The sequence below is a fragment of the Hypanus sabinus genome, chromosome 19 (genome assembly GCF_030144855.1).
Source record: "Hypanus sabinus isolate sHypSab1 chromosome 19, sHypSab1.hap1, whole genome shotgun sequence".
Classification (NCBI taxonomy): Eukaryota; Metazoa; Chordata; class Chondrichthyes; order Myliobatiformes; family Dasyatidae; genus Hypanus; species Hypanus sabinus.
Window position 1 is genome coordinate 34620637 of NC_082724.1, and position 27623 is coordinate 34648259.

Sequence of the window (27623 nt, forward strand, 5' to 3'; positions counted from 1 at the left end):
GGAAAATGATTAGTCTTGTATCAAAATAGTTTAAGCACAAAAAACACAAAATGATTAAACTTAAGTAGAAATGGAAAATGAGTAAATACCATCCAAGTTCAGTCACCTTGGATCAGAAGGTTTGCATTCTCTTATGGACAATGCAATGGTTAAAAAACTGCATTATCATCAGTTCATTCTGAGGCAACAGTCAGGATTAAGAATAAGACAGAAGTTAATTGTAAATCCATAAGTAGCTTAAAAAATGCTCCGATTATAAATAATCAGATTCCTGATGGTCCAAAAATAAGTGTGCGCCCTTTTAAAAGTATCTGCAACTAAAATTTGTAGCAAACTTTACTTTCCCGGCTTCTCTGATATCTGGACCACTTTAACTCTAGTTTGAAACCCAACACTCAAGGTTTGTACAAACATTTATTGGCATTCAGAAAACATTAATGAACCACTAACAGTACCTGCAATTACAGCATTTGTTGATGCGACTGCAGGGATAATTCTCTTGACAACACCTGCAACAAAAGAAGTTTAGATAATTTACATTTAATTTAGCCCAATGCAAATGTGCAAAATTTCAATATCTATACTTTAAGGGACTTGCCTTGTGTAAGTCTATATGTGACACCTGTAATGTTGAACTGAGCAGCTCTTTCAAGTGATTTCAGGAGAACCCACTGAATATGCTCTGGATCATCGCCGTCTAATGCTATGCCCTCTGTAGGAAAGATGAGGTAAATGAAGCATCTGTAGACATTATGCCGCTAGCAAAAAAAATGTCAAATTAATCAGACTGCTGAATAGATGGCATATCTAGTTTGTTGAATTACAGCAAATGCTAGGAAGTGCAGTTCAAGTCTTTTCAGCATCAAAGACTCAAAGCACAACAAGTGATCAAAAACATTGGTCCCTGCTGCTCCCCTGAATTCTTCCTCCAAAACTAGTCAACCCAATGTCTCAGTAAAATTCCTCATTTCACTACAATGTTTGCTCAAATACGAAAAAATTACCTCAGACTAATTCTGAGTTATATTGATAGAGGTCTTTAATCTAATTGCAAACAGGGATGAATCCAATTGATCTCATGTGAAAGAGACAGGTGTACTGATAAGCCATTTGTTTTTAAGAAACAGGATAATACAGGAATGCTATACAACTGGCATGAAGAATCAAAACCAAATGCAGAACTAGCTTCAGGAGGATTGAAAGGCAACAGAACAGGAACCTGACAGAGAAAGGGGAAGTTGGTGGCAGACAAGAGATAGAACATTTACTATAATTAATTAGATTGGTGGGGAAGGAAAAGTGTGCAATTCTTCTGCATCAATTTCAGCTGGTCAGGGATGTGAATCCAAACTAGAATCTAAGGATGTGAAAGAACACAGCAACTGGAAAAGGGGAAATGCTCGACTCAGAATCGGGTTTATTACTACTGACATATGTCCTGAAAGTCGTTCTTTTGTGGCATCAGTATCAGTACATAAAAGATGCTGTACACTATAATATATTTAAAATAATAAATTAATTCAAAAAGAGCAAAAATAATGGTGGTATTCATGTTTATCATCATTTCAGAAATCTGAAGGCAGAGAGGACGAAGCTGTTGTAGTCATAGAAAGTATCCGCTCAATCTTCTAACATCTTTGTAAATTTTCTCTGTACCAACCTTATTTACATCTTTCCTGTAAGTAGGTGACTAAAACTGCACACAATACTCCAAACCAGGCCTCATCAACATCTTATACAACTTCAAACACAACATCCCACCTCCTGAACTCAATACTCTGCTTTACGGAGGCCAATGTGCCAAAAGGTTACTTACTCCCCGGCCTGTGACACCACTTTCAATGAATTGTGGACCTGTACTCCAATAATCCTTTGTTCTACCACACTCCTCAGTGCTCTACCATTTACTGTGTAACACCTACCCTGGCTGGTCCTACCAAAGTGCAACATCTCACACTTGCCTGCATTAAATTCCATCTGCCATGTTACAGCCCCATTTTTCCAGCTGATCTAGACAGCTTTTATCACTGTCCACTACACCCCCAATTTTGGCACCATTCACAAATTTGCTGATCCAGTTAACGACGTTATCATCCAGAGATCTGACATAGATGACAAGCAACAACGGACACAGCACTGATCCCTGTGGCACTCCACAAGTCACAGGCCTCCAGTCAGAGTGGCAACCATCCGCTACCACTTTCTGGCTTCTCCCACGAATCCAATGTCTAACCCCATTTACTACCTCATACTGAATGCTAAGCAGTTGCACCTTCTTGACCAAACTCCCATGCGGGTCCTTGTCAAATGCCTTGCTAAAGTCCATGTAGACAACATCCACTGCTTTCTTCATCCACTTTCCTGGAAACTTCCTCAAAAAAAGCACCAAGATCGGTTAGTCATGCCCTACTACAACACACAAAGCCATGCTGACTCTCCTTAACCAGTCCATATCTATACAAATATTTATATATCCAGTCCCTTAGAATACCTTCCAATAACTTTCTCACTACTGATGTCAGGCTCACTGGCCTATAATTTCCTAGTTTATTTTTAGAACCTTTCTTAAACATCAGAACCACATTTGCTCTCCTTCAAACCTCCAATATCTCAACTGTCGCTAAGGATAATTTAAGTATCTCTGCTAGGGCCCCCGTAATTTCTGCACTTGCCTCCAGCAGGGTCCAAGGAAACATCCTGTCAAACCATGGGGTTTGACATCCAGCATCCTCCTCCAATCTGTATAGGGTCCATGAAGTTGATGCCACTTTGCCTCACTTTTATAGACTCTGTATCCATCTCCTGAGTAAATACTGTTGCAAAATAATCATTTACGACCACCCCCATCTCTTCTGGCTTAACGAATGGATTACCATTCTGATCTTCCACAGAACCAATTCTGGCCCTTGCAATCCTTGTACTCTTAGCATATCTGCACAATCCCCATCACCTCATTTGCTAGGGTAACCTCATGCCTTCTTTCATGATTTCTTTCTTAAGTGTTCTCTTGCATTTTTTTTAAAAACACATCATAAGCACCTCATTTGTTCCTACCCACCTATACCTGCTAAGCACCTGTTTTCTTAACCCCTTTTTTTTAAAACCTTTTTTTGAGGGTTTTTGAATCCCTCTCAAAAACCAAGGTTGTTATTGTTACTTTTTATCCTGGAAGTCACTAACATGCTCTGTACTCTCAATATTTCACTTTTGAGGGCCTCCCACTTACCAAGTACACCTTTGCCAGATCCCTTCTGATACCAATTTTTCAATAAATTGGCCTTTCCCCAATTTAGAGTCTCAACCCACACACCAGACCCATAGTTACTTTGCACCTTGTGATCATAATGCCATTAATTTCAAAGTGTTCCCTGACATTAACTTCTGTCACTTGCCCTGTCTAATTCTCTAATGTCAGATCAAGTATCTCATACTCCAGTTCCTAAAATTGAGTCACGACTGTGTCTTGAATGTGACTCTTCCAACACCCAACCACAGAGTTGCAACTTAGAAAGGGAGCAACAGGGCATCTTATATTCTGTCATAATTTAAAATTTGATGAAATGGATGGTAGGTTGGTCAAGGCTTTTAGGAAACAAGGAATTTCTCCACAACAAAACAATGTTAAAGATTAAGCAATGTGCAATGAACATACACTAATCATTCTAACACAAGAAAAAACAGATCAATACATCCAGTACACAGAATTACAAAATGAAGCACATAGTACACAAAATAAATCTGAGGGGCAATGAAATGTCCGATTACTGATACACGTGGATAACAGTCAGAAATGGAGAATCCACAGAAGAGTTGGAAATAAAAAAATACAAATTCAACATAAAATGTAATGTGAAAGTAAAAGATAAAAATGTTTTAATACAGAAGGCTAGTCCCAGTATGACAAACTGGTACAACAGGTTCTATTTCGAAATGTAACAAGGAGTAGCTCCTCCTTCTTTACACAGGGCATGCGGGAATATCTCTACATGGGAGGATGCACTCTATATATGATGCAGCTTCTGTTTAGAACACCAATTAACTAAAATTTATTCAAAGTTTCAGGTTAAACTTTAAATGTTTAGACAAAGTTTCAGATGGTTTCTAATCAACTTAAGAGTGTACAGCAATGTCTGTATTCCCAATTTCCCACTCTTATTTACAATGGAGATTTTAGTCTATGCACAACAGAGCAGTTAAGAGTAAAACACTTGTTTATATACAGGAATCTTTTACACTCACAGTAAACAGTATAAATAGCTCAAAACTGCAAATCCCACAATATTAAAGTTTGTTTGTTTGTCTAACTTTACCTCCAAAAGGGTTTTCCTTGGGCCATTGTAGGACTCTAACATATTCAATACAATGCTCTGGAAGTCTAGGCATTGAAGCAATAGTACACATAGGAAAGTTTATCTGGAATAACAAGAGGTTGCAATATTATACACATTTACTACCATTACCTTGAGAACCCTGTCATACAAAAAAAGAAAATTCAGGCCATGATCAGTTCACCCAGCATCTTGAAGAAGAACAGCCTAGGGTTTGGGGATATATGACCCGATCCCATTTTAATTTCTTAGGTTATTAATGTTTTAACTTTAATTGTTGTCCAGTTGCATCCAATTCTTCATGACCTCATGGACTATAGGGTCCATAGGGTTTTCATGGCAAGATACGGAAGTAGATTGCCAGGCCTTTCTTCTGCACAGATACTGCTGCTGCCCAGGTTGGGACCCAGCTGGGTTTGAACTCTGGACCATCTGCCTTGGTCCAGTGCTGATGCCTTTACACCACCAGCCAGCCTTTTAAATTTTAATACATACACTAAAACTGGATTTCCCATTAGTTGAAAAATAGATTCAATAATTGCACAATCTAAAATATAAAACAGAAAGAAATAAACATAAATCCCTATAAGAGTTCTATATTTTAAAAGCACCAGGGAGGAAAATGCTGAGTAGATTTATGAGTGAGGTTATTTTAGTCTTTCTTAGAATAATGTAGGTTGATCAAAGAGATATTAATAAATGGTAATAAACTATTCATATTAGTATGGACAGAACTTGAACTGAAAAATAATTGGTAAAATTGGGAATAAGCTTAAATATGAATCTTAATGACTCAAGGATTTAAATAAGAAAATGCCTTACTAAATTATTAACTTTACCGTCAAGGATTGAATTCCAAAGATTGAATCAGTAACAACTTTGTGATGCCAAGTTACCTGAGGAGGGTATAATTCCAATGTACATTCTATACATGCTGTCATTCCTGGAAGTATCACACGTGCATTACCCTTAAATCCTTCAGTCCCACCATCAATCAGTGGAATAATGGAGCTTGGGTCTAGAGTTCCATCTTCAAAGTTCAGCAGGGATATCTACAAGAAAAATATATTTTTAAAATATACAACCATCGAATCACAAGGTCAGCCAACACTTATAGCTCTCTTAGCAACCCTAACAAAAAAATCTAACTTTTCCTTTCGTTCGTCTATTGTCTTTATCCAATTACATAGCAACTTTCAAAGTTCTTTGTGCTATAGACTCTAGCATTTTCCTTACTAGTGATGGGCATGCATTTGCCTACTTTTATCTTTCCTTTGTTCTCAAATCCTGAGATAGAATTGCTACTTTATAATCCACAGGGCCATTTCAAAACCTAGGGATCTCTGGAAAATCTCTGTAATCACCTCAAATCAACTTTTTGTTCCCGTTATTTTAGAGTAATAGAAAGTTACAAGACAGAAACAGGCCTATCTATTCCACAGCAAACAATTTAGTCTGCCTCGTTACATAAAACGTGCACTCAGACATTAGCACTTCGTACCCTTCCCAAACATGTTCCTATCCAAACTTCTCTTGAAGTGTTGAAATTGTCTCCACCATTTGCACTGGTAGCCTGTTCCACACTCTCACCACCCTGAGTAAAGTTTCCTCATGTTCCTGTTAAACTCTTCAAAGGGGACATGGGTTAAGTGTGAAAGGTGTAGCCTCACCCAACCTCAGTGGAAAGAACAAGCACAAAATGCTGGAGGAACTTGGCAGGCCACGCAGCATCTATGGAAAAGAGTAAACAGTCAATACTTCAGACTGAGAACCTTCACTAGGCAACATGGACTGTTTACTCTTTTCCATAGAAGCAGCCTAAACTGCTGAGTGCCTCCAACACTTTGTACTTGCTGCTTAGATTTCTAGCATCAGTAAATGTTCTCGTCTCAGTGGAAAAAACCTGTTTGCATTTACCCTATCTACCCCCCTCAATTTTGTAATCCTCTATCAAATCTCCCCTCAATCTTCTACACTCTAATGAATAAAATTCTAACCTATTCAATTTCTCATTATAATTCCGGTCCTCCAGGCCAGCAACAACCTTGTAAATTTTCCCTGCCTCTTTCAATGTTACTTACATCTGTCCTGCAGGTGGGTGAGCAAAACTGCACATAATACTCCAAATTGAGCCTCACCAATATCTTATCCATCTTCAACACCAATCTTGTACTCAATACTTTGATTTATGAATGTGCCAAAAGCTTTCTTAACATCCAGATCTACCTGTGACACCACTTTCAATTAATTATGGGCCTGTACTCCCAGATCCCCCGATCTATACAAGATCTACCCTGGTTGGTCCTCTCACAGAGGAAACACTCACACTTGACTGCATTAAATTCCATATGACATGCTTCAGCCTATTTTTCTAGCTGGTCCAGATCCCGCTGCAAGCCATGATAGCCTTCCTCACTGTCTTCAATCTTGGTATCATCCACAAATTTGCTGATCAAGTTAACCACATTATCATCCACATTGTTGATATAGATGACAAACAACAAGGGATCCCTGTGGCACTCAAAGCAACCATCTACTACCACCCTCTGGTTTCTCCCACACAGCCAATTTACTACCTCATCTTGAATGCCAAGCAACTGAACATTCTTAACCAACCTCCCATGCAGGAACTTGTCAAATGCCTTACTAAAGTGCATGTAGACAACATCCACTGCCTTGTCTTCAACTTTCCTAGTAACATCATCAAAAAAACTCTATAAACTGGTTAAACACAACTTACCACAAACCCATGCTGACCATTTCTAATCCCCTACCCAAACACTCAGATATCTAGTCTCTTAGAATCCCTTCCAATAACTTTCCCATCACTGATGTCAGGCTCACCAGCTATAATTTTCTGGCTTATTCTTACAGCCTTTCTTAAACAGAACAAAAGTAGCTATCCTCCAGTACCTCACCTGTTGCAAAGGACTATTCAAATATCTCTGCTAGGGCCACTACAGTTTCTGCACATCTCCCACAGGGTCTGACAGAACACTTGTTAGGCTCTGAGGATTTGTCCACCGTGAAATGCCTTAAGACAGCAAACACCTCCTCCTTCTAATCTGTATAAGGTCCATGACCTCATTGCTCCTTTACTTCACTTCAATAGACTCTGTCCTTCTCCCGAGTAAACACAGATGCAAAATATCTATTTAAGATCATCTCTTTTGGCTTCAGACATAAGATTACCATTCTGATCTTCCAGAGGAAGAATTCTGTCCCTTACAATCCTTTGCTCTTAATGTATCTATAGAAGCCCCTAAGATTCTCCTTCACCTCATTCCTCAAGGCAACCTCATGCCTTCTTCAATATCTCCTTATTTCTTTTAAGTATTCTCATTGCACTTCTTATACTTCACAAGTACTACATTTGTTCCTACCTGCATATGTGCTCTGCACCTCCTTTCTCCTCTTATGCAGGGCCTATTATCTCTCAAAAACCAAGTTTCCCCAAAGCTGTTATCCTTGCCTTTTATTCTGATAGATTCACAAAAGCTTTGTACCCTCACATTTCACTTTTGAAGGCACCTGACTTATCAAGGACCCCTTTGCCAGAAAACAGCCCGTCCCAATCCAAACTTGCCAGATCCTTTGACGTCATTAAAATTGGCCTTTCTCCAATTTAGAATTTCAACCCGCAGACCAGACCCATCTTTCTCCATATTTACTTTGAAACTAAATGGTGTTCACCTACACAAACCTCTGTCATCTGCCCTGTCTCATTCCCTAATAGGAGGTCCAGTATCACACTCTCTCAGTGGGACCTCTACATATCGATTAAGGAAACTTTCCTGAACACATTTGACAAACTCTATCCCATCTAGTCCTTTTTCATTATGGGTGTCCCAGTCAATGTAGAAAGTTAAAATCACCTACGTACTATCACATCCCTCCAACTTCTTAACCCCTCTTGACCATCCCATGTTACTTCACTCCTGATGAAGCGTTTCAGCCCAAAACGTCATCACTACCTCCTCCCATAGATGCTGTCTGGCCTGCTGAGTTCTGCCAGCGTTTTGTGTTTTTTAACTATCACATCTTTGTTGTTTTTTTTTGCAACAGTCTGCAATCTCTTTACAAATTGGTTCCTCTAAATCCCTAGGACTGTTGGGTGGTCTGTGGTGACCCTCTTCCTATCTATTAAGACCATTTCCTAGAAATCAAATATTCTAAAATAATTAATTTGCAACTTTGCCCTCTGCTACATCTCTCATGATTACTGAATCAAACCATTTAGACAAACACTTCTCCTTCATGTTGGTTAGATACCCATTTAACACATAAATGCTTGATTTGCTAATCTCGGTTGAGCCAGTTCTTTCAGTTCTGTAGTAGTGCAGGGAGAAAAAAAAATAAAACCTCAACCACATTTGTAGCTTGAATAACAATTCAAGATTACTGAGAGTGCACATTCTAATACCATTCAAATTGTGACCATCACAAATTCCTATACCCAAATCATTTACTGTTTCTCAACCTTCATCTAAACTTCTGACCAATGTATCCAAAATATATGCAATAAGAGTAATGCCAATCTGTCAATTAATCAGAGTCAATGTAACAGACCGGATAGTTGAAATGATTCATTGCCCTCAGCAGAGCTCAAAAAACTGTTAAACATAGACTTAGGCTAGATGGTTGAGATGATGAGAAAGTTCTATCAATTCATTCAATGAATGGTAAGGGCCTGAAACACACTGCTTTGTGGAGGGTGCTGAAGCTTTTTTGCTGGTGGGGATGGAGGGTGGGTCTTTGCCTTGCTGCTGCTTGTGTGTGGAAGGGGGGGGGGAAGCTGAGGGGGGGATTTGTGGGTTCTAACATTTTAACTGTTATTCATTCTTTGGGGTACTACTGTTTTCATGGATGTTTGCGAAGAAAAAGAATTTCAGGTTGTGTACACTCCTCTGACATTAAATGTTCCTTTCAAAACTTATTAAAAGTCAGAAATCCCCACATTTAAGTACCACTTGTATAAGAAACTACATAGCTGCTCAATGTTCAAGGATCCAGATGAAGATACCAAATGGCTTCTTCTGAGCTATGAACTTGTTTGATTCTACCACAGGCATAAAATTAGATAAAAGTATACCAATTATGCTTGCAGTGAGGGGTGGAAACAGCAAAACTAGTTTCATATATTACAACCACCAAGATGCAGTTTTGGATAAAAGACCATTCAGAAAAGTACAAGATTGTTTAATGTTGTTTCCAGTACAAACTATTACTCCGGATCCAATGCAACACAAAAAACAGTAATGATTTTTAAAAAATGCAATAAATATAAATATGCAAGATAGTTTATATACATTGATTGTATGTCCATAAGGTGCCACAAGCCACAGGAGCAGCAGGGAATGAAAAAGTAGTGGTCGGTAGGGATATGGAAGAGTGGGTTGGTAGTGGAGATGTTGATCAGCCTTACTTCTTTGGGGAAAGCAACTGTTTGTAACTGAAAGTAACAGGTGGTCCTGGTGTGGATGCTATGTGGCTCCTCCCTGATGAGAGTGGTACGAACAGTTCATGAGGATGGGCAGGATCCTTCATGTTACTGGCTTTTTTTGCCACCTTTCTGTAAGTATGTTCCCAATGATGGCTAGGATGGTACCAATGATGTGTTGGGCAGTTTTGACTACTCGCTGTAGAGCCTTCCTGTCTGCTGCAGTGCAGTTTCCATACCATACAGCGATTCTGTGCATCAGTAGAATGACTTGAGTATAAAGGTACATTGGTCAGCTCACTTCAGTCTCGTCAGGAAGTAGAGGCATTGGAGAGCTTTTGTGCTTGTGTACAACATGCTCTGGGACCACTGGGCTGTGCAACAAGAGCTTGAAATTGCTCGTAGTTTCGACTGCTATACTGCTGATGTAAAGAGGGGTGTGAATGGTGTGATTTCACCTTAAGCCAATAACCATTTCCTTTGTTTTGTTGACATTAAGGAAAAGATTATTTACCTGGCACCAGGCTTCAAGCTCTTTCAACTTCTCTCTGAAGGCAGTCTGATAGTTGTTGGTGATTACCACTGTCGTGTCATCGCCAAATTTGACAATGTGATTACTTGGGTGCTTGGCCGTGCACTTGTGTGAGTAGAGTTTACAGCATTAGGCTACGCTCAGAGCCCTGGAGGGCACCCGCGTTAAGGATGATGGAGAGGGAGGAGCAGTTGTGCATTCTGACTGAGGTTTATTCATTAGGAAGTCCAACACCTAGTTGCATCACGGTGTATTTAGACCAAAGAGTGGGAGTCTGTTCACCAAGGTCTGTGGACAATGATGTTGACTGCCAAATTGAAATCCAGAAACAGTATTCTGACACAAATGTTTTTTGTTTTCTAGGTGTGTCAGGGCCAGGTACATGACAGATGTTACGTTTTCAGTCATAGACCAGTTCTGTTGGTAAGCATATTAGTGAATCTTCAACGTGGCAGGAACAGAACTCTTGATATGTCGCATTACCAGCTGCTCAAAGCACTTCATGATGACTTGCATCAATACTACTGGCTGGTATTCATTTAGTTCAAAATGCATAGAGATGATGGTAGCTGATTTGAAGCATGTGAAGAAAGCAGCCTGGATGAGTTATGTGCTAAAGATGAATATTTCTCTACAGTTGTTTTGGGTGCCAAATGTTCCTTGTAATTTCTTTTTAAATGGTTTATGCGTTGACAATGTCTCTTATGTCACCTAAAATCATTTTTTAAATTCCTGCCATGGAGCCATTCCAGAATTGCTACTGGCTATTAAATGTCTTTAGTATTATACATACCAACATTCCATTGATCCATCGCCGTGCAATGATAGAATCTAATCCACTAATAATAATGTGAAATTCTGAAACAAAAATATTCAATAATGACAGTTCTGTTTCAGCCAGAGAGACGCCCTTATTTCCCCAACTTTGATACTCACTTCCATATTCTAACTTCATAACTAAAGTTTTTATGTATGGGTCAATGGTCTCTCAAATAATGCATCATAGTATTCAAATTGAGACCAGAGACAGTCTTTAAATTGGAAAAACATTACAATCATTTTGTACACAAAATCCCAACACTGATCAATTAATCCTTTTTGTCAGTATTTTTATTTGAACAAGCTGGAAGAACTAAGGAAAACTATCTTTGCAAATAGTATAGAGCTTTGAAAAATAAAATTCCAACTTAAGTGCTCTACTTAAACTGTTGAAGAAGCCTCATCCAACAATGTAGCCATGGAAACCTGGATGAAAAGTGAGAAGTAACTATAGTTCTCTGAATTCCTTCGTGTCCTCCAATCTCTATTAAAAGACCCTCGACAGAAAATTACTGAGAAGAATTCTATTCCTATTCCATTCCCATTATAACATGTTTGAGTACAAGTAGAAAGTGGACAGTTGTTCTATCCACCCACAAGGTATTATTTCAAAATACTTACTCAATACATACAATTCATATAATTGACACTTCTTTCTCCACATTCATTGTACAGGCCTCCTCAAGGTTACAAATACCATATTTATGAACAGCCCACACATGCACAAGAGTTTGAGAAACTGATGGGATGGACTTTCTGGCTGCCACAGGAATGAAGGCATCTTTTACTGGTTGGGAGTAGAATGGGCCATTTCCACAAATGGGGATTAGTTGAACTGAGAGCACTGATCAAATTCACTCACCAAGTCAGTGAAGCAGCTGCTGGCTGCTCACTCTCCCGTCATAGCTGCTGCTGAAATCCTCTCACACAATGTTCTTTATTTTCAACATATGAAGAGCTCAGGATATGATCAGTTCTTAGGAATGAAACCCAATCATAGCCTGGGATCTGCCTGCACCTTCAACTAAAACCATTCATCTACAACTCATTAATGCCATTCATGTTTCTTTCTTAAATAATACATCAATAAACTGTTTGCAATGCTGTTACACTGGCATATTCCAAGGTGGAGAATTGTGTGTTCAGGGATGCACTGAAGATTGGTGCAGCCACTGCAACGTCTCTGGGGAAGAGCACAATCTAGGGTCCTGCTGCCATTGGACTCTGGACTGGGACCAGTCTCTCCGCTCCATTCCTTCTACCAGTGACTTTAAATCCCTGACCATAGCTTTTGATTCCTCTGCTAGGAGAAACCATTCCTTCCCATTTACTCCATGCAGGTACAAATAAGAGTTATGCTCCTCGATTTTATCCACACAGCCTGTCCCATTTCAAAGAATCTCACCTCGTCTTATTCACTCTTCCCTTGTAGCTACAATTTTCAATCCTAGCAACATGCTCTTTACCTCCTTTTTAATCACTCCACTCCATTTATGAAGTGTAATACTTAAACTGTGCTGCAACTAGCACTGTACAAAGTTCGAACAGTTATAGCTATACATCAGCTAAGAAAAACATTTGACGTGCCTATTTTTTTAAAACCACCCTATTGATATGCTTGAGTTCCATTAAGAATCTGCACAGTACAAGGTGGGTGTTCCTCCACACCTACTCAGTATCCTTCAATTTATGCTGCACATCTCAAACAGATTCCTTATACTTGACTCAATTACATTCTGATTTCTCACTTTGTTTGTCCTAGTGACAGACCACTTTACAGGCAGTGTTAAGGAGGGTCAATTAACTTAGACAGGACATTCCTTTAGCAAATTCATAATGTCCATTATTAAATTGTTTATACTATTCCTTGGTATTATTTTCAACAATGTGTTCAACACTGAAATTAAACTGACTAGTAATTACTTCTCCCTTTTTGAACAATAGTGTTAGCTGTCCTCAAATTCCCTGGCACCATTCCTGTAGTTAATATTTAGAGCTTCCACAATTTTCATCTAAATATGCTGTGCATATCTGCTCCAAATAACTTATTCAGCTGCAAAGCAGCATTGTTCTTAGACGGAGTGCCATGCATTCCTCACCTAATCCTCGTGACTTATGAACACAACAACATTCTTCATCAGTAGCAGCCATCACTGCAAATCAATCACCCAACCCTTTATAGTTAATTACTTCTATCATTCATACACAAAAGTGGAAAACTATCACTTGAGTGTAACAGCCAAAGCAAATCATGTCAATATCAAAAACACAAAATGCTGGCAGAACTCAGCAGGCCAGATAGCATCTATGGAAGGAGGTAGTGATGACGTTTCAGGCCGAAACCCTTCATCAGGAGGGTTGAAGGGTTTCTTGATGAAGGGTTTCGGCCCGAAACATTGTCACTACCTCCTCCCATAGATACTGTCTGACCTGCTGAGTTCTGCCAGCATTTTGTGTTTTTTATTTATTTCCAGCATCTGCAGATTCACTCGTGTTGCTCATGTCATTATCAAGGTTATTTATCTAGGAAAAAATAATTCTATCAAAACCACAAAGTCTGATTTTTGAATAGTAATTTCAACAGGGTTAGACTCTAAGATTTTCAGTTTTGTTCACAAGTTAGAAACCTCCCATCAATCCCAAATAAAAAACCACATTCTAGCAAGAGGCATTACTTACGCCTGTAAAATGTTTCATTGAAGTCTTGTATCCTTTTAAAATGGCTGAGAATAAAGATAAGGAAAGTTGCATTTCAAATGTTTTTATTCATATTATTTACTATATTGCTGACTTAGGTTCCCAATTTCATGATAGATTTATATGAATTGCATGTGTCTAGCAAAACTCCTTGGCAGCAAAAGGTACACCACATTACAGCATGACTACCGAACTTGAGCCTAGTAAAACTCAACTATGTTAGGTTCCAGTTGGATCATTCTGGGTCAACTCAGAACTTTGCTAGAGTGCACTAACTATATTTTAACAAATATTTTACTTTGTCTACGTTGCTGTGCTATGGAATCCTAGAGTAGTCTCATTACAACTAAAACACACACACCATGCACACGCGTCATAAAAGAAAAAGCTCCTTTGCCAACCAACTAATATGACTTATAAATACATTAACAGAAAGGAAGAGGAAAATCAAAATATTTTGGGACAAATCTGAAATTACTAATGTACAGTCGGCCCTCCTTATCTGCGAGAGATTGGTTCCAGGACCCCTCGCGGATAACAAAATTCGCGGATGCTCAAGTCCCTTATTCAACGTGTTTCAATGCAGTGGATCTTAGGACCCAGCGGTAGAGATCTGAATCCATAGTGTTTCTGTTCACGAAAATAATTACGATAATGATTGAAAATAAAGTGAAAATAATAAAGCGATTGGAAAGAGGTGAAACGCCATCGGTCATTGGAAAAGCCTTAGGCTACATCGGTCAACGATCCGAACAATTTTAAAGGATAAAGTGAGAAAGGCTCTGCCCCGATGAAAGCTACAATCATTACTAAGCAACGCAGTGGTTTAATTATGGGATTTTGGGTATTTGAACCTCCACATCAACCCGGCACGGTGCAGTGCACACTTGGGAGCGATCTGTCACTAGATCGAACTCGGGAACTTTAAGCCCAGCGCTGAAACATACTTTCTGAAGTGTTTTATATGCATAGAAAGGTAAAATATATACTATATACGAAGACAAACGTTTGACTAACTGACGCTAAATAATACTAAATGTACCTGTTCCGACTTACTTAGTAAGAACTTCTGATTTTTTTCGATCCAGATCCACGATAACCCATGCACATCCTCCCATGTACTTTAAATCATCTCTAGATTACTTATAACACCTAATACAATGTAAATGCTATGTAAAATAGTTGTTATACTGCATTGTTTAGGGAATAATGACAAGAAAAAAGTTTATACATGCTCAAACAACAAGTGCTGGAAGAGTGCTTCCGGGCTTTCGCAATTGGTTGAATTCACGCACGCGGAATTCACGGATAAGGAGGGCCGACTGTACCTATGCAAAAGTGAACATATTATGAGCTTGAAATCAGATTTAAAATAACCTCCCCATGGCCTTACATTTAAGTGTTGCAATCTCAGCACCAAACAAAATGTGCAGATGAAAAATATATCCTTAACATGGAACAAGATTCTTAGATAACAAGACCATAAGATATAGAAACAGAATTGGGCCATTTGGCCCAAAGAATCTGCTCCACCATTTCATTATTGCTGATCCATTTCCACCTCAGCCCCAATCTCCTGCCTTCTCCCCATATCCCATCATGTCCTGACCAATTAAGAATCTATCAATTCTGCCTTAAATCTACACAGATTTGGCATTGAATTCCACAGATTCACCACTCTTTGGCTAAGGAAATTCCTCATCTCTGTTCTAAAAGGATACCCCTCTATTATGAGGCCGTGTCCTCTGGTCTTAGACTCCCCCACCACAGGAAACATCATCTCCACACCCACTCTATCAAAGCCTTTCAACATTCAATAGGTTTCAGTCAGGACAGGCCCAGAGCCATCAAATGCACCTCATATGATAGACCTTTTAATCCCCGAATAATTTTCCTGAACCAAGGGGCCGAAAACTGTTCACAATACTCCAAGAATGACCGCACCAGTGCTTTATAAAGCCTCAACATTACATCTTTGCTTTTATATTCTAGTCTTCTTGAAAGGAATGCTGAAATTAAATTAAACGTCCCCACTACTGACTCAATCAGCAAATTAATCGTGAGGAAATCCTGCATGAGAACTCTCAAGTACCTTTGATTATTTTTCTGAAAACTGAGAAAATAGTCTATGCTTTTATTTCTTCCACCAGAGTGCATGACCATAACCTTCCCAACACTATTCTATCTGCCACTTCTTTGCCCATTCTCCTAATCTGTCCAAGTCCTTCTATAACCTCTCCACTTCCTCAAAACAATCTACCCCTCCATCTATCTTTGCATCATCTGCCAACTTAGCCACAAATCCATCATCCAAATCATTGACATACACATGAAAAGGAAGTGGTCCCAACACAGACCCCTGTGGAATTACTAACAGCCAACCAGAAAAGGCTGCCTTTATTCCTACTCTTTGCCTCCTGCCAATCAGCCAATGCTCTATCCATGCCAGTATCTTTCCTGTGGGTGAGGCACCTTGTCAAAGACCTTTGGAAATCCAAGGACATAACATCCACTGATTTTTCCTTATTTAACCTGCCTGCTATTTTTTCTAAGAATTCCAACAGATTGGTCAGACAAGATTTTCCCCTCAAGGAAAGCATGCCAACTTTGGCCTATTTTATCCTGTGCCTCCAAGTACCCTGAAATCACATCCTTAACAATCGGCTCCAACATCTTCCCACCCACAGAGGTCATACAAATTGGTCTATAATTTATTTTCTTCTGCCTCTTCCTTCTCGAAGAGTGGAGTGACATTTACTTGTACACAACTCCCATCAGGGTCTTTTCACTCTTGCAATTTCTTAGCTCTAACCACAATGATTCTACACTTTCTGATCCTATGTCACCTCTTAAATAATTTGATTTTACTTTTTAAACCAACAGAGCCACCCCACCCCTCTGCCTACCTGCTTGTCCTTTCGATACAGTGTATATCCTTGGACATAAAACTCCCAGCTATAATCTTCTTTCAGCCACGATTCAGAGATGATCACAATGTTATACATGCCAACCGGAAACTGTGCTACAAATCAATAGCTAACTTTACAAATAGGTACTCAGTGGCAAACTCGATTTTTCTTAGGATTTGCATTTCACAAGATGACTATTTTCAAATGAAAATCATTTTACAGTGAAAATAATTTCTTATATAAAAGGATACGGAACCACATTACAACCAGGTATTCGACCATTAATGAATTCAGCAGCGACTTCAGCTTTTGGCCTTCCTACATCTTTTGGTCTGTTAAACAAAGATAAAGTAGTTAGGATATTAACATTAATACTTTTGTAACAAACAGATCTTTACACATCTGCTAATAGAATGATATTTAAGTTCAAAACTGAAGAAATCAAACTCAAATCTCATCATTTTAAAAGATTAGCATATGCATACACCTAAAGCATTTTATTTTAAAAAATAAAAGCTCATAGTGCAGGGGGGTAACATATCAGCATGGAGAAGAAAATGAATTTTAAAAAAAGCAGAGAATAGATAAAACTGTGTCTTCGTCTGGGTGACATCCACTTTTTTTAAAAAAACTTTAGACAGTGGAACCTGGGTGCTGGGTTTGTGTGAAAGGGAAGATAAGTATTTATTATTTTACCAACTTTATTTTCAGTTATTAGGGAATGCATTTTGGGAGGTCCACATGACCTTCGCGTACAAGCTGATAGATCCCTAAAGGTGGTGGCAAAACTCGATAAGGTAACAAATGGGTTTCAGTGAAATAAAATATAAGGGTATATAGAACATAGCACAATCCAGCACAAGAACAGACCCTTCAGCTCATAATGTTATGCCAAACCAATTAAATATCAAATAGCCAACTAATCCCTCTTCTGCTTACACGACAATCATACCCTTCAATTTTTCTCATATTGTCCATCTAACAGTGTCTAAAAAATATGGAGGCCTTGGTACAATATTATAAAACCTAGCTCAGGCCTTAACCGAAATATTTTTGTCATTACAATATAGGAATCATGTTTGCTTTGGAGTAGAGGAGATTTCCAAAATGCTTGGGATGGAGTGTTTCAGGAATTGGAAGAGACTGAATTGAAAGGATGTGCTTTCCTTGGAGCCGAGAAGGTTGAGGGGAAGACCTATCAGAGGGTTACAAATTTAAGGGGCTTAGGGTGGATAATGAATTACTTTGCCACATAACAGATGTCAAATAATTAGTAGGCTCAGGTTTAAAGTGAGTAGGAGGGAATCTGAAAGAGGTGGGGGGAGAGAGGGTGTTACAACATGGAACACACTGTCCGAGGTGGTGGTGGAATCAGATCCTAGTCATAGGCAGCTTCAGACCAAATGCCAGTAAATGAGATTAGTTTAGATTGATAATTAATGGTGAGCATGGACATGATGGATTAAAGGGAATGTTTCTTTGCGTCTAACTTCAGTGCAGGCACCAGAAGTATGGCTACCAGATTTGCTGATGACAGATAAACAGACAGGAAAGGAAGCAGATAGATAAAGTGGGCGGGCAAAAGAAGAGTAAGTGTAAATCAATGAGAAACTGAAAACGTTGATTTTGTTTTTAAAAAAAATCAAAATTTAAGCATCATTTAAATGAGAGATTGCAGCATTTTTCCCTTGTGAATGATTCATAAAAGACCATTTTACATATATAGCTTGTTATTGTGAAAGCTAAAAAAGCATTATTTGTAGCTGGGGGTAATGCAGCACAAAAGCAGAAGAAATAAATAATCTCTGCTGGAAAACCACAGGATGTCAAGCTATATTGTAGCAGGAAACTAACAGTTCGCATTTCAAACCAAAACCTTACATTAGGAGCATGTAAAGCACAAAAGCAGAAGGGTGTGATTTAGTTACATAGGGACTGTGGGACCAAATTTGGAGTATAGAAACAATAATAACTTCCTTATTTAAGTTAATGCATTTGAAGCAACTAACATTTTGTTTGCTGCTTTGGATTTCCAGCACCTGCACGTTTGTGCACTTGAAGTAGCTTACATGTTTATTACGGATGTCTTTAGAAGAAAAGAATGAACCAGCGATTGGATTTTAGAAGAACAAGAGGGTACTTGACTGAAACAAAAAGTTCCTGATAGGTCCTTGGCAGAAAGAATGTGGAAATATTTCCTATTGTGGTGGAAGCTAGAGGCTGATGTTTAAAAATAAAGGGTCACCCATTTAAAATGTAGATTAAGCCAGTATCTTTTTTCTCTCCAAGGATCGCAAGTCTTTACAAGAGTGGTGGTAGCAGAATCTTTGAATATTTTAAGATAGAAGCAGAAAGGTAAGTGACATGGACCAGTGAAGCACAGGAAAAGGCCTCCAGCCCATTTTACACTGACGGGATGCTAATTGAAATGGCACGTCCCTGCACTTAATCAATAACTCTCCATTCCCTGTCTGTTCCTATGTCTTAGTAAATGCCACTGTCACATTTGCTTCCACCACATTGTTTGTAGTTCAATGCTAACCATCATCTATACAAAAGAAATGCCTTGCAAATCACCTTTAAACTTTCTCTTTCATCTTAAACTTAAGCCCTGCAGTATTTCATATATCCACCCCAGGAAAATAACTGATTATCAGCCCTATCTATGCCTCTCATACTTTTACATCAGGTGGCTTCTCAGCCTCCAGAAAAAAATAATACAAGTTTGACTAACCTCTCCTTATAAATACTCAATAATCCAGATAACATCTTACTGCACCTCTTCCATACCCTCTCCAAAGCCCTCATGTCCTCTTTGTAATGCAGTGACTATAAAAGCACACAATAGAGGTGTCCCCCGCTTTCTGAACATTTGCTTTACACAACTTCGCTTTTATAAAAGAAATCTGCTTTAAACTTATGTTTACCCCAGGAAAGACTACCATGACAGTGAAGCCTTGTGTGAGCAGGTGTGTGCACATGGGTTTACGTGTCAGTATCTTTTTTTCCCCCAACAAATCGCTTTTGGCTCTATCTTACTGATTCTGGTAAGTCAAACTGTACATACATTATTTCTACTTTATATAGGCTGTGTATTTATCATATCATTCCTGCTTTTACTGTATGTTAGTTTTTTTTAAGGTTTTATATGCTATTTGGTAGGTTTTTTTGAGTTTGAGAATGCTCAAAATTTTTTCCTATTTAAATTAATAATACTTGCTTCTTCACTTTACGCCATTTCAGCTTACGAACCGTTTCATAGAAACGATCTACCTTCAGATAGCGAGGGAAACCTGTACTTTAAATGTGGCTTTACCAAAATGTTATACAGTTGCAACATGACAACCTAACTTTTATACTCAACTTATGAAGACATGTATACCCTCTTTACCTTCTGTCTACATGTATATCACCTTCAGGCAGTTATGGACTTGCACCCCAACACCCTTGTACATCTGTGGGAAGAGCCCTGACAATAACAGCCCAGTTGCTGTTATTGGAGTATATAAATTGCATTGTTTGCTGTGTAACCAAAACTATGTAGTCAGCTTTGAGCTTGCTATTTGCTATGCATGTATCCAATTTAGTAGGAGAATGAAATCTTAAGAATGTAGAAGACAATGGTGTGTTAATGAGAGGTAGCTAAAAGATGTAGATTAGAACATGATTAAATCAATGGGTAGAAACAATAGTGGCGGATGTACTTGTGATACATAACTGTAGACCGATTGGATATGCTAATGCAACTAAACCAGGAGATTGCTATTAAAAAAATGCTATGTACAAGGATCAGTGGGCAATCGGCGACTATCTCAGCTTTGATTTGCAAATTAAAGTTTAATACTTCTTGAAGAATCTTCTGCGTCTCCTGGTCGTTTGTGGGGCACGAGAAACCACGACACTGTGCACCTTCCTCTTACATTTGACATGAGTACAACACATCACGCTGTCTAAATTAAACTGCACATATAACATTTCTCTGCCCAATTTACATCTGGCCTAAATACTACTGAATCATCTGACTGTTCTAAATCTACGCCTTTATGAATCTGTGTAGATGCCATCTCAAAATAATCACTTCCAATGATTTTCCTCCCATATCACAAGCATGCTGCAAAATTAAGGTTAAAAATCAGATCTGGCATGAACTTATCAAACATTAGAGTGAGCTTGTGGGGTTTAGAGGCCTATACCCTATACCAATTACAGCCTGGAAACAGGCCATCTCAGCCCTTCTAGTTCGTGCCGAACGCTTACTCTCACCCAGTCCCGACTGACCCACACTCAGCCCATAACCCTCCCTCCATTCCTTTCCATATACCTATCCAATTTTGCTTTAAATGACAATACTGAACCTGCTTCTACCACTTCTATGGGAAGCTCATTCCACACAGCTACCACTCATGTTACCCCTAACTTTTGCCCCTTAACTCTGAATTCCTGTCTTCTTGTTTGAATCTCCCCTACCCTCAATGGAAAAAGCCTATCCACGTCAACTCCATCTATCCCCCTCATAATTTTAAATACCTCTATCAAGTCCCCGCTCAACCTTCTACACTCCAAAGAATAAAGACCTAACTTGTTCAACCTTTCCCTGCAACTTAGGTGCTGAAACCCAGGTAACATTCTAGTAAATCTTCTCTGTACTCTCTTCACATACCTTCTCATTCTTCGTGCAAAGTTATGCATGCATAAAACTAAAATATACATTTCTACTAGTTATGTTAACTGGCTTTCAAAAGAAACAAATGCAAATATTTACACTTATTCATCCAAATTCCAATACTGTGACAGCAAAGCTTATGTAATTGCTCACCTAAATAAAAACTGCCTGTTCAGATTAGAAATATCTATTGTGTCCATATCAATTACATCAATTTGTCTGAAGCCCATTAGACCCTGCAGAAGGAACACATGGGTTCAATGTTAGCAAGCAACAAATAATCCTTATGCATCATTAGATCAGATTGAAATGTTCACTTGTCCAGAAAAATATTGTTGAAAAGCACATAAAAACAAAGAACAGCTTCATTTATTCCAACACCTTCTTGAATGTGATCTGCCATTTTTTGCAGAAGTCAGTGAAATACATATTCAATGAACAGGTTAGAGGAACCTAACATAGCAATTCAAAGCTTCCACATATACCGAGCAAATTACATCTTTAATATCAATTTCACTGTCATGCAACTGCATACAACATTCCTCTGGATCAAGGTGCACAACATAGTACATATAACTCACACCTATAATACAAAGTAATATTACCACCAGTAAATTAAGGTGCATTTATGACACAAGTTAAAAAGTAAACAGTATAATGCTGCTGCCACTTCATGTCTGATGTAATCTGGAAGGTGGCAAGGCGTTCAGTCATCTTATGACCCAAGGGAAGAAACTGTTTCCTATTCCAACAGCTCTTGTCCTAATTCTACAGATCCTCCAGCCTGATGGTAAGGGGCCAAAGAGATTGTTGGATAGACGGGAGGGATCACTGACAATTCTAAGGGCCCTGCATATGCAGCAGTCCTAATAAATAACTAATGGGTGGAAGAGAGACCGCAATGATCCTCTTAGCAGTCTTTGCAATCCCTTGTGGGGACTTGCAGTCAGATGCCTTACAATTCCCGTACAAGATGGTGATGCAGCTGGTCATGACACTCTCGATGGTACTCCTGTAAAAATTCATTCAAATTGGAATCGGAACACCCGTCTCCATCCACTTTTCAAGTTATAGAAACATTTTTCTATTAGAATTCAGATTTGGGTTGAAATTCCACAACAAAATGTCAATTCAATAGTCCTAAACCTAGGAACATGGCAATCAATGGACATGCACTGTGCAAAGATTTTTTTTTGGCAAAATAAAAAAAGGCTAAGATTTTTTTAAAGATACAAATTCCATAATAAACAAAAGGTGAGATGATAATGGAACTCATTGGAATGTGCTTAGTATTTAAGAATCCTCCAAGAGTAGCAATCCAAATTTTTTAACATTTGTGAACTATTTTTCTTCAATGGAAAAATGTTTATATAAAATGCAATTTAGTTGTACTTCTATGGGATGTAGTAACACTCCTTTCCCATTCCTAACCGATGAACTTGGGTCATTTTTAGTATCAACAAAGTGGATTCACCAGAAGTCCTTTAGGACATAATTACCAATGTGATTCTATAACAAACCATTATTTCTCTGCTCACTATGACAAATACTAGCTTTATTTCAGATATACCTAATTAACCAAACTTAAATTCCCTGCTGCATTTGAAATAATCTCTAGATTATTAGTCCAGGCCAATAAATTTCTAACACCACTCTCACAATTAGCCTACTATGCCTTACACTGCATTGGAAGGAAAACTTTTATGAGCTCATTTCAAATTACAAATTGTAATCTGATGATTTCATAACATAACAGAAAATTACAACAAAAAGAAATACATTACCAAATTTTTAAGCAGCTCACATCCCAAACCACCTGCACCAATAACAAGGACTTTGCAGGTCTCTAGCAGAAATTGGAGTGACTGAAATGAGAAATGCCATAGTTCAGTCCACACCAGAAGGGGGAAAAAAACATTTTACAGATTTATGATAGATATTTTGACTGGAAATTAAATCTACAATAAAGAAAACAATATATTGTTCAGAGTTCAAAACATACATCTTTAAAAGAACAATTTCAATTTTCAGTCCACCACCAACACCAGACAAAGACCACCTTACATTAAATATTTTCCCTTCAGAATGCTGGATTATCCATATAAAGGGAGAGAATGACACAGCTTTCACAACTGATACATAATGCAAAATGAACTCCTAAAACTTTTGAATACAACTGCCATCTTTAAATATGGAAAAATTGAGTATACTATATTTGATGTCAAAACAGAATAGTCAACACTTCACAATCTGAATCATAAAAGTTAAACATTAGTACCTGCAGGACAGAGTTTAGGAATGATGTACATTATTGAAGCATAGTTCCTGAACATCTAATTTTGGTATGGTAATGAAAAGGTACTACAAATTCATTACAATAGTCTGGTCAAATTCCATATATGCACACTTTTAAGACTAATCTCCAGGAAGGACTCAGTTAAATGATTTATAAAACCAAATGATGAGACCTTCACCCCCATCATCAGCATTAAATACAAAGCCTAATCCCATGTGTAAAAAAAGTTTAGCCCTTGTTTAACTACTAAAAATGTTTAACTGAAAGCAAGGGAGGACAATTGTATTTTCCCTACATACAAAACAAGCAAATCTCCATGGTCTGTGCATCCCTTCCAATAGAAAATTATAAACCGTAATTAGGGTTTTAAAATTTGTTCATAAAATAAGCAAAGTGGATGCAGTTGTAATAATTGAAGATTTTTTTTGCCTCTAAATATTAGTTGTGAAAAGAGGTCAATACAAACAGCAGGTGGTAGTGTATAGGAAGAGGGATAAAGGCGGCTTGTTTTTACAGAATGATTTAGACTTATAAGCTAACATATCCGGAGGATCAGTGCATGTATCAATTTCTCAAAACATTGTGCAATGCAAGATTAAGTATAGTCCGATGCAGAGGTTAAATGCTGAATACATAATGAACCACAGATGATGTTATTTTGCAAGTATAAACTTTTAAAATGAGTAGATTTACAAACTCGTTCATTTATAAAAGGAAAAACATCACTTTTGAAAATCCCAATGAGTGAATTAGTCTTTGTGTTTCTCAATAGACAAGGAACCAAGAGAAAATTGAGGTTGAGGTTACTTCAAGCAAGCAGCAGCGAACATAGCTTGACAATTCACAGACAGTTTAAGAGTTAAACAGTAATTACAGAACACAAAGGTATCCTTAATTTAACTACTTTACTGTGTTGTTTATTCATGTAAGAACATGAAGTGTAATTTGACATTCCACTCCTCACCCATAGCCCATCTTCCAATATAACCATCACTAATCTACTACATCAGCACAGCATTTTACTACTAATCCTTGAACACCCAAAATTTTTTTTTTGTCTTGAATATACTTTCACAGCCATTTTTTTAGGACACAATATGAGATGAAGAAATTTCATCTTAATCAGAATCTCTGAAGCTTACTTTGAGACTGATTCGAAATTCTGGAAGACCAACGAAAGAAAACATTTTCCCTGCATCTACTGTCAAGTGCAAAATTCTTTTGGGACTTATTCTTCAAAACATGAAAGCACACAAATCTAATTAGCTAATTTTAAAGGACAAATATTCCATTTCGAAACATACATCCTTGTCAGTTGACCTCAACAAGTTGCACCCTTGATTACAGATTCATGTACTCACATTTATAAGGGAAAAATCTTACTCAAAACTAAAACAATGAAATAATATTGTGCATATCAGAAGTGAATGAAAATTTGCAAATGTTAATTTGAAATAACACAATTATCTGATCAGAGCAGCCACCCTTTTATCAAAACATAAAAATACAGAACCAAAGTTAAAATTAATTTGAAACAATAACTTATGTGAATTAAAGCAAATGGGCAACATTTCAGCTGTTGAGCTTCAGTTTTCAAGTCAGAGGTAGCTCTCCATGTTTTGTTAGCTTCCTTAATTAGCTTTTGCATGAAACAGCTAATTACGACAGGATAGCAAGAACATGCAGCAAAACAAATAAGCAGAGCTGCAAGCCAGCAAGAAACGCTGATTTATAATAATGTTTTCTCACTTCAGTACTTGGTTCAAAGTCAGGATGTGTGAACGGTCCTGCACGCTCAAGGAACTTCTTCACATGATTCCAGCGACCTTCCCAGTCTCCAGTGTCCCCATACCCACCATCAACAGCCATTCTGCATAGAACACAATAAATAACTAGAAGTTCAATTTTCACAACACAAAAATCAGATGAGAATTATTGAAAATATCCTTAAGATTAGATTTAAAAACACAGATTAAAAGATAAATCAAAATTACAACAAATTTAAACAATCCCACACTTCTTAAGCAGGGAGTCCAACTAAGGAAAACAGAGAGATGGGTCTACAATATTAGTAATCAAACAATACAATATCTGTAACAGGGAAGAGAGGGTAAAACAAAGGACAAAGCAGAGGCTTGACCATATTAAGCAGCCAAAAACTGTACACATCAATAACCTAAAACACAGACAGAAAGTGTTGGAAATATTCAGCAGAACAGGTAGCATGTGAAGAGGAAGTGTTAACATTTCAGGTCAAATCTTTCATTAGAAACTGCCCGGCCTGCTGAGCACTTCTAGAGTTTTCTGTTTTTATTTCAGACTGAATGATTCCTATTCCTCTGGCATATCATACTCAGAACTAAAGAGATTCTTCATCAATAAACATATGGGATTGTCCCTCAGACCCCTTTTCAAAGTTTTATGGCAGTACATTCATGAAGTCTCTTATTTTCCCAACCAAGAAAGGTCAGCTAGGGGTAAACACAGATTCTGCAGACGCTGTAAATCCAGAGCAAAACACACAAAATGCTGGAGGAACTCAACAGGCCAGGCAGCATCTATGGAGATGAATAAACAGTCAATGTTTCGGGTTGAGACCCTTGATCGGGGACTGCAAGGTCACCAGGGAGAATTTTTTTTTCTTTTGGGTGAGAATTACAGCTGTTGTACATTAGAGATAAAATTATAAGTGCACTTCAAGAAATACACTAAACTAATTTTAAAACCAAATACAATTGTAAATTTTAAATCATGATAATTCTACTTGAGGCACAATCTTTGAAATTCAGATTTGTTCTATTTAAATGTACACAATAACTGCTCTTGCAGAAATGGTACAAGTGGGAAGTTAGATTGACAATTTACATCGTGCCAATAAGACAGGGTGATTTAATGATTCCAACATTTTACATTTAATTACATATATAAATATATAAAATTCTTGACTGAAAGATTCTCATCTTAAAATTTTATTCCTCCAAGCAGTTATTCTCTCGAGTTTGGGATAAAATAAAAATGCAGGTTGCGGCCGGCCGGCTGGTGGATTGATCCCGCTGCCTGTAGCTGCAGCTCACAGCGAGTTCCTGGCCCGGCCCGCAGCCTCACCTCACACAAGCAGAAACCAGGGCTGCTACATTCATTCAACACTAACTTGTCAGTGTGCTCTTCTACTTTCCTTCTTTTCTTCTCCCTAAAGAAAGAGAGAATAAAAGAAGGTTCAGACGTGCTCACCCAAGAGAAGAATGGGCAGAAGTCAACATGAAAAAAAAGCCTAAGCGGCTGCAGCTCACGAAGAGATACTCACGGCTCCGCTACATCCGCCATATTTTCCCTCGCCCCTCCCACAATCCACTGGGAAGGAAAGGCAAAGGCTGCCTCCTTTCAGCCAATCGGGTGCTCCCAGGGTGCCCCGCGGCCCCAGGCCCCAGGCCCGAGAGAATGGTGTTCTCCGGTGAAGAGAGACCGGCTTGTCAGGGCTGACAAACGTCGGAACTTGCGGTCTCTCCACCAGCCTTTGCACCAAAGAATTCCATCTGTGGTATGGTTCTGGTTTGTGACACACACCTGAGGGAAATGTGGGTTTCTCATAGTTTGTATACATCCTGAGAAATCACCTCCTCGGCCTCATCTGTTTCAAAGAAAATAAACCCAATTCTGTTTATTTTTCTTTAATTAATCTTTCTCTCAGTATTCCCATTGAGCAATATGCATGGTGCTGGAGGACCTCAGCTGGTCAGGCAGCATCAGTGAAGGGAAGTGGACAGTCCACTCTTTGCAATCCTCACTAAACCCAACTGATCCCTCTGGAATGCTACCACATCCTTCCTATATTATTGTATTGACCAGAAGTGCACATAGTATCTCCCATCCACCTACCCACCCACATGATCAAGCAACTGCTCTCCGCTTGGCAGACCCTACATTGACCTCATCAGGCAC

General features: G+C 38.4%; 1 protein-coding gene across 3 annotated transcripts in view; it reads right to left on the reverse strand.

Annotated features, from left to right (window-relative positions):
- The window catches only part of uba3 (ubiquitin-like modifier activating enzyme 3), a 39973-nt gene extending 12946 nt beyond the window's left edge, over positions 1-27027 (reverse strand). Inside the window, exons 1-12 of one of the 3 annotated variants that reach the window (XM_059944298.1) lie at positions 26989-27027; positions 26790-26874; positions 25434-25554; positions 23173-23253; positions 21542-21624; positions 16977-17057; positions 13799-13842; positions 11094-11158; positions 5225-5380; positions 4311-4413; positions 599-712; positions 456-509 (exon numbers count right to left, since the gene is read on the reverse strand). In XM_059944298.1, coding sequence (XP_059800281.1) covers positions 456-509; positions 599-712; positions 4311-4413; positions 5225-5380; positions 11094-11158; positions 13799-13842; positions 16977-17057; positions 21542-21624; positions 23173-23253; positions 25434-25554; positions 26790-26824 — 937 coding nt within the window. In that variant the 5' untranslated portion in view covers positions 26825-26874; positions 26989-27027. The remainder of the gene's footprint in view (positions 1-455; positions 510-598; positions 713-4310; positions 4414-5224; positions 5381-11093; positions 11159-13798; positions 13843-16976; positions 17058-21541; positions 21625-23172; positions 23254-25433; positions 25555-26789; positions 26875-26988) is intronic. The other 2 variants (XM_059944296.1, XM_059944299.1) reach the window with 2 other exon arrangements.
- Between the last annotated feature and the right edge of the window lie 596 nt (positions 27028-27623).